This window comes from Mus caroli, chromosome 12 (genome assembly GCF_900094665.2).
Source record: "Mus caroli chromosome 12, CAROLI_EIJ_v1.1, whole genome shotgun sequence".
NCBI lineage: Eukaryota > Metazoa > Chordata > Mammalia > Rodentia > Muridae > Mus > Mus caroli.
Genome location: NC_034581.1, coordinates 1,109,744 through 1,117,928, shown reverse-complemented (window position 1 = coordinate 1,117,928; position 8,185 = coordinate 1,109,744). Strand labels below are relative to the sequence as shown.

Genomic DNA, 8,185 nt, shown 5'->3' with positions numbered 1-8,185 from the left:
CCAATCACAAAAGAACTCACATGATATGTACTCACTGATAAGTGGATATTAGCCCAGAAACTTAGAATACCCAAGATACAATTTGCAAACCACATGAACCCCTTTGTGTTTCTTAACTACTGTGAGCACAGCAGCAGTGAGCAGGCTGAGTGAGCATGGAATGGATGCTGAGTCCCTTGGGCAGGTCCCCAGGAGGAGTAGAGCTGGATGATACAGTAGACGTAGTTTTAGTTTTTTGAGAATTTCTCACCCCGATTTCCACAGTGGCTGCAGCACTTTGCAGTCCCAGCTGAAGTGAATGAGGGTTTCCTTCTCTGCTTCCTCAAAGCTTTGGCTGCCTCAGCCTTTCTCACTGGGGTAAAGTGGAACCTCAGAGCTGTTTTAATTTCATTTCTCTAATGCTATGGATGAGGAACATTTTTGAAATATTTCTTAACCAATTTTATTTCTTTTGAGATCTCTGTTTGTATCAATAGCCCGTTTTATTTATTTATTTATTTATTTATTTATTTATTTATTTAAATTGGATATTTTATTTGTTTACATTTCAAATGTTATCCCCTTTTCTGGTTTCCCCTCTGCAACCCCCCTATCCCATACCCCATTACCCTGCTTCTATGAGGGTTCTCCCCAACCCACCTACCCACTCCCGCCTCACTGCCCTACCATTCCTCTACACTGGGGCCTTAAGCCTTCAAAGGACCAAGGGCCAAATAAGGCCCCTTCAGCTTCTTTAGTCCATCCCCTAACTTCTCCATTCGAATATGTGTGCTCAATCCAATGGTTGGCTGCATCCACATCTGTATTGGTCAGGATCTGGTAGAGCCTCTCAAGAGACAGCTGTATCAGGCTCCTGTCAGAAAACACTTCTTGGCATCAGCAATAGTGCCTGGGTTTGGTGTCTTCATGTAGTAGCATGTAGTATGGATCCCCAGGTAGGGCAGTCTCTGGATGGCCTTTCATTCAGTCCGTGTTCCACTCTTTGTCCCTGTATTTCCTTTAGTCAGGAGCAATTCTTTGTTAAAATTTTGGAGATGGGTAGGTAGCCCCATCCTTCAAGGGGGGGAGGGGCAATGTGGGTCAGCATGCCTAACCTCTGGATATGGTCTCAACAGGTTCTCCCTCTCCTTTGTGGGGTATTTCAGCTAATGTTATCTCTGTGGGGTCCTGGGAGGCTCTTGCTTTCCTAGCATCTGGGACTTTCTGATTCTGCCCCCAGTTTCCCATCCCCCATCGCTACATTGTTCAATCTCCTCCATACCTGATTCTGTTCCTCTCTTCCTCCCAAGTCCCTCCCACCCTCTATTTCCCTTGATTATATTGTTTGCCCTGCTAAGTGGGAGTGAAGTATCCACTCTTCGGTCTTCCTTCCTCTTGAGTTTCATGTGGTCCATGAGTTGTATCATGAAAATTCCACACTATTTGCCTAATATTTACTTATCAGTGAGTACATTCAAGGTGTGTTCTTTTGTGACTGTGTTACCTCACTCAAGATGATATTTTCTAGATCCATCGATTTACCTGCGAATTTCATGAAGTCATTGTTTTTAATAGCTGAGTAGTACTTTATTGTGTAATGTACCACATTTTCTGTATCCATTCTTCTGCTGAGGGACATCTGGGTTGTTTCCAACTTGTCTATTATAAATATGGCTGCTATGAACATGAAGCATGTGTCCTTATTACATGTTGGAACATCTTCTGGGTATATGCCCAGGAGTGGTAAATCTGGGTCCTCAAGTAGTATTATGTGCAATTTTCTGAGGAACTGCAAGACTGATTTCCAGAGTGGTTGTACCAGCTTGCAATCCCACCAGCAATGGAGGAGTGTTCCTCTTTCTCCACATCCTCAGCAGCATCTGCTGACACCTGAGTTTTTTTTTTTTCTTTTAAAGATTTATTTAATGTATATGAGTACACCATAGCTGCCTTCAGATACACCTGAAGAGGACATCAGATTCCATTACAGATGGTTGTGAGCCAACATATGGTTGCTGGGAATTGAACTCAGGACCTGTGGAAGAGCATTCAGTGCTTTTAACTGCTGAGCCATCGCTCTAGCCCATATCACCTGAGTTTTTGATCTTAGCCGTTCTGACTGGTGTGAGGTGAAATCTCAGAGTCATTTTGACTTGCATTTCCCTGATGACTAAGGATGTTGAACATTTCTTTAGGTGCTTCTCAGCCATTCAAATTTCCTCAGTTGAGGATTCTCTGTTTAGCTCTTTTCCCCATTTTTTGATAGGGTTATTTGGTTCTCTAGAGTCTAACTTCTTGAGTTCTTTATATATTAATTTTATTCTATTTTAGAATGGCTACTCCAGCTTGTTTCTTGGGATCATTTGCTTGGAAAATATGTATCCAGTCTTTTTATTGGGGAATTGAGTCCATTGATGTTAAGAGATATTAAGGAATAGTGATTGTTGCTTCCTGTTATTTTTGTTTTTAAAGGAGAAATTATGTTATTTGGCTATTTTCTTTTGGGTTTGTTGAAAGATTACTTTCTTGCTTTTTCTAGGATGTAGTTTCCCTCCTTGTGTTGGAGTTTTCCATTTATTATCTTTTGTAGGGCTGGATTTATGAAAATATATTGTTTAAATTTGATTTTGTCATGGAATATCTTGTTTTCTCCATCTATGCTAATTGAGAGTTTTGCTGGGTATAGTAGCCTGGGCTGGCATTTGTGTTCTCTTAGNGTCTGTATAACATCTGTCCAGGATCATCTAGCTTTCATAGTCTGTTGAGAAGTCTGATGTAATTCTGATAGGCCTGCCTTTAGATGTTACTTTACCTTTTTCCCTTACTGCTTTTAATATCCTTTCTTTGTTTTGTTCATTTGGTGTTTTGACTATTATGGGATGGGAGGAATTTCTTTTCTGGTCCAATCTTTTAAAGTTCTGTAGGCTTCTTGTATGTTTACGGACATCACTTCCTTTAGGTTAGGGCAATTTTTTCTATAATCTTGAAGATATTTACTGGCCCTTTAAGTTGAGAATCTTCACTCTCTTCTCTACCTATTATCCTTAGGTTTGGTCTTCTCATTGTATCCTAGATTTCCTAGATGTTTTGGGTTAGGAGCTTTTTGCATTTTGCATTTTCTTCGACTGCTGTGTCAATGTTTTCTATGGTATCTTCTGCACCTGAGATTCTCTCTTCTATCTTTTGTATTCTGTGGGTGATGCTTGAGTCTATTACTCCTGATCTCTTTACTTGGTTTTCTATCTCCAGGGTTGTCTCCCTTTGTAATTTCTTTATTGTTTCTATTCCCATTTTTAGATTCTGGATGGTTTTGTTCAATTCCTTCACCTGTTTAATTGTGTTTTCCTGTAATTCTTTAAGGGATTTTTGTGTTTCCTCTTTAAGAGCTTCTACCTGTTTACCTGTGTTCTCCTGTATATCTTTAAGGGAGTTATGTCCTTCTTAAAGTCCTCTATCATCATCATGAGATGTGATTTTAAATCAGAGTCTTGCTTTTCCTGTGTGTTGGGGTATCCAGGGTTTGCCATGGTGGGAGAACTGGGTTCTGATGATGCCAAGTAGTCTTGGTTTCTGTTGCTTATAGTTCTTGTACTTGTCTCTCGCCTTTGGTTATCTGTAGTGTTAGGTGGTCTTGCTGTCTCTGACTGTGGCTTGTCTCTCCTGTAAGCCTGTGTGTCAGAACTCCTGGGAAACCAGCTCTCTCCTGGCGGGATTTGGGTATGGAAAGCTGTGGCACAGGGGGCTCCGGGCACAGATAGAAACCAGGAGGATACTGTCCCAGGTTACCCCTCGGTTCCTGTGTCCTGAAGGCTCCAGGTGGGTCCCTCGTGGGCCAGCAGTTTGAGCAGAAGAGTTGGTCTTGCTCTCAGGTTTGTCAGCACTCCTGGGAGACCAGCTCTCTCCTGGCGGGATTTGGGTATGGAGAGCTTGGCACAGGGTCAGCTCCAGGGCTCAGTAGCACATTTTTAAATTGAGTTGTTTCAGTTGTATAATCTGTAACAAACTAACGACATCATTTTTCAAATAGCTAGGAAGATTCCAAATAAGGTGACATTGACAGCTTCAGTATTCCAAAAATTTGGAGTTCCCTAAAAATTTGGAACTGTCTGGACTTCCTGAAAGACCATCATATTGCATGTTTATAGGGCTTGATTTCTTCCATATGTTTTAGATTGCATTCTAAAGGTTCTAACAGTTTCTGTGCCACTGGAAATATATTGTTCCCCTAGGGGTGTATATATCTCCTCTTGGAGAAGCCTGGTTCCATCTCTGAACATAGGAGGCCTCTAGACCCCGGCTCCTGTTCATTCCACTAAGGTGTTTGCTACCTACAGACCTCATTGTACTTTGTATTCAGCTCTACAGTGCTTATGCCTTGCCAGGTGCCCCGTGCTTCTCTCTTCCTGCAGTCACTTCCCTACGCCCTACTCCTCTCATCCCCTACCCATAAGTCAAGTAGGACTTTGTAAGTTGCTTCTCATCACCATCACCACTCCAAAACTAGGTATCCTGCTCTGTGCTCACGGTGTTCCATGTATGTGTGACACTTGATTGATCACTATTGCTTTATAATGCATGTCTACTCTTGGACAGGTTTCTCAAAGGCCACTCTTGGACAGGTTTCTCTACATAATGTAGAGACTTCCAACACTGAATGAGTCACTTACTTCGCATTTACTACAATTAGAGTTCTTTCTAGGATGTGGAGACTGTTTGGTGGTTAAGAGAACATACTGCTTTTACAGAAGTGCCAGGTTTGATTCTTAGCACCTACACCAAGTGGCACAACCACTTGTAACAGTTATAGGACATCCAACCTCTCTGTACTCCAAGGGCATCTGCACTCATGTGTGCACACTCAAGTGTATGTGCACACATATATACACACACACTTAGAAATAACAAAAACTTTAAATAAAATTATTTTTAAGAAAGACTGTTGATTGTTTTTCATTCATACCTATTATATTTGAAAATTATGACCCACCCCACAGAGAGCCACTCAGCATTTTAGCTTGACATATATTTATTTCTAGTATCTTTTTAAAGAGAAAAAAGTTTTCCTTTTATCTTTTAACCACTCAATATTTTAACCAGTGCCTTCATATCTTAATCCTTTCTTTTTTTTTTTATTTTTGGCTTTGCAGGCTTTGGATGGATTTTTCTTTGTTGTGAACTGTGAAGGAAGAATTGTATTTGTATCAGAAAATGTGACCAGCTACTTGGGTTACAATCAGGAAGAATTAATGAATACCAGCGTCTACAGCATACTGCATGTGGGAGATCATGCAGAATTTGTCAAGAATCTGCTACCAAAATCACTAGGTAGAATTAACTTTATATTTCTAATACTTAGTATTATTACATATGCAAGTTAATAGTGTGAAATAATATCCTTGAAATAGTTTTAATATGGTTACAGCATCAGCTATTTCAATAGCTCATAAGAATCTTTGTTGTCAGGAGACAATACAGGTAGCACAGAGTTAAGTCACCCCACTCCAAGAAGCCTGTGCTCAGGGTCCCCTTTGCCTTCAGTGGATTATATGCAGGGGAGACGCACCCTTCTCACTGCCCTGACCATAGAAAAAGAACAGAAGGGAGGAAGAAGCCAGGCAGAAGGGCATGCTGCTGCATTTTATACCTCCAAAAAGTAACTGAAGTGTAAGTTCTGTCAACTCCACAGTCCAACTATGACTGGATGGCCTGCCCATTGGGGAGAGGTCCAGCTGAGAGAGTTAATGGCATTGATCTCCAGCTGCCATTCTGTCCTCTAAACTGTGTGCTTAAGGCAAGGCTGGGACCTTAAAGTCAGCATACTTCTGCTGATTCTCTAGGGACCTGGATGAACTAACAGCTGCCCTTTGTTTGCTCCTGGAATTTTGAGACTCCTACTAAAAAGGTTTTCAGGACTCAAGGTCCAATTACTCCTACTGATTGAATTCCTAGTCTCTAAACTAGATAGGTTTCAAGTAGCTGATGTACATGTATTTAGAGGAAAATGGAAAGCCTTTTTATATTTAACTCCGATTCCATCCATTTCAGATATTTTTGTTCCTTTTTTTTCCATCATTTCTTTGTTCAACTAGCTCTTAAGTAAGACCAACTTATGACACAGATGACCTGATCACACCTGAGTTTTTCTTGGAGACACTCACTGCATGGGAACATCTCTGAGTAGCTCTTAGAAGGGTCCTCAGCACCATTAATGTGGGAGCTGAGGCGGGGGCGCAGGGGACTGAAAGTAAGGTTCCCTTTGTGCTTCTTCCTTGCGCCTGTGCTCTGGGAGCTCTTGTTCTGCCACCCTGCAGATCTGTATTAACAAAGTGTCTGTTGAGTTTAAGAGCTTTTCTAGTTGGGAAGAGAGCTGAGGTCACTGAAAATAAAGCTGAGCTCTCCTCAACACCTGAAGAAGGGGCTTGTTGTGGAAAAGCCACATATTGTTCATCACAGAGTGCTTACTGTAGATATGTTCCTGTTCAGTTTGCCCACATCACCACCAGGGGGTAAATCAGACTGGAGTGCCATCTAATATGTGATGTCGTGGTGATGCCAGTGGTGGCCACCAGTAGGTCTTTGACTGGCTTTTCCCAACTAGCCTGTACTACAACTGGGGGGGTTTGATAGTTCTGCTGCCACTGCATCAGTTCCTCATTCCCCAAGGAAGGAAAGAACAGAAACACAGAAATAGTACAGCCTAACTGTCTACTACCAAGTACAGTAGAGTAGGCCCACAACCCCAGGGCATGCGCAGTCATCACTCAGCATATCATCTAGTTTTTCAGAGGCGTTTTGTCACCTGTTAGAAACCATTAAGAGTAAAGCCCAATTGTAGTAACTTAGAAAAGATACTTTTTAAAGAAACATTCAAGAGGGGGCTGGAGAGATGGCATAGCAGTTAAGAGCACCGACTGCTCTTCCCGAGGTCCTGAGTTCGAATTCCAGCAACCACATGGTGGCTCATAACCATCCATAATGAGATCTGATGCCCTCCTCTGGTGTGTCTGAAAACAGTTAAAGTGTACTCACGTATAATCATAAATAAATATATCTTTTAAAAAAAAGAAACATTGAAGAGAAAACATGCTACAGCACTATACTTAAATCTCCATTATCAGAACTATCAAATCATTACAAATCAGAATGGGAAACCAGGTAAAATCATTATGTATGTGTATCAGTTTCCAGAAAAAGTAAGTTTCAGCCTATGAAGAAATTAGAAAAATTAAGATCATTATTTACAAATTTGCATATTTTACATATCTATACATTATATCATGTCACTGACATGATTCAAAAGATTATATTCTTCTTCTCACATCAAGAAATTTTAAACAGCTTAAAAAAGTGTTTCAAAATTGCTTTTCAATTTTTGGGAGTAGATTTCATTGTCTAAAATCTATTTTTAAACAAAATATTTTACTTATAAGAGGAAAAATGACATTTGAACACTGAAAAGCTAATATAGTGAGAGGTTTTATCCAAGAAGATGATTGTGGAGCTGGCCCAGTAGGTATAGTGTTTGCCACACAAGACTTGAGTTTAGAACTCTATAGTCTGTGCAAAGAAATGGGCATGGCAGACCATGTTTGTTAAACCAGTGCTGGAAAGACAGAGGAAGGAGGACTCCTGGACATGCTGGCTAGCCAGTCTAGCCAAGTGGGGGAGGTAACAGAAAAAGAGAAGATGGGGTGCTATTGAGGAAAGCACCCAATATGAACCTCTGGTTTCCACATGCACAAACATACATACACCTACACAAATGTGTGCATACATCCCACACACATACACTAAGGTTTGTGTTGTGAAAGTTTAAGATTTACTTATGAAATTCTAATAAGCCATAGCTTGAAGTTTGGGGGTAAAATGGATCTAAGTTCTCACAATTTGGCATTTATTTCTCTAGTGATACAGAGACTGTAGAAGTTAAGAGCACTGAGACTTTGATATAAAACAGACATAAATTCTTCCTTCCTCTACCACCTACTGGTGTGACCTTGGAACACATTTAATCCTTCGTTGGGTCTTGCCATTCATGAGAGGCTGGGAGGGCGTTCAGATGATACTTAGCCTATCACCATTCATGAGAGGCTGGGAGAGCGTTCAGATGATACTTAGCCTATCACCATTCATGAGAGGCTGGGAGGGCGTTCAGGTGGTACTTAGCCTATCACCATTCATGAGAGGCTGGGAGGGCGTTCAGGTG

The 8,185-nt window shown here is 41.0% G+C and overlaps 1 protein-coding gene across 6 annotated transcripts in view; it reads left to right on the top strand.

Moving 5' to 3' along the window:
- The window catches only part of Ncoa1 (nuclear receptor coactivator 1), a 234,321-nt gene that overhangs the window by 150,336 nt on the left and 75,800 nt on the right, over positions 1 to 8,185 (top strand). For all 6 annotated transcript variants that reach the window (XM_029484861.1, XM_029484858.1, XM_029484860.1 and 3 more), the window contains one exon: positions 5,127 to 5,304. In XM_029484861.1, the coding sequence (XP_029340721.1) occupies positions 5,127 to 5,304 (178 nt within the window). The remainder of the gene's footprint in view (positions 1 to 5,126; positions 5,305 to 8,185) is intronic.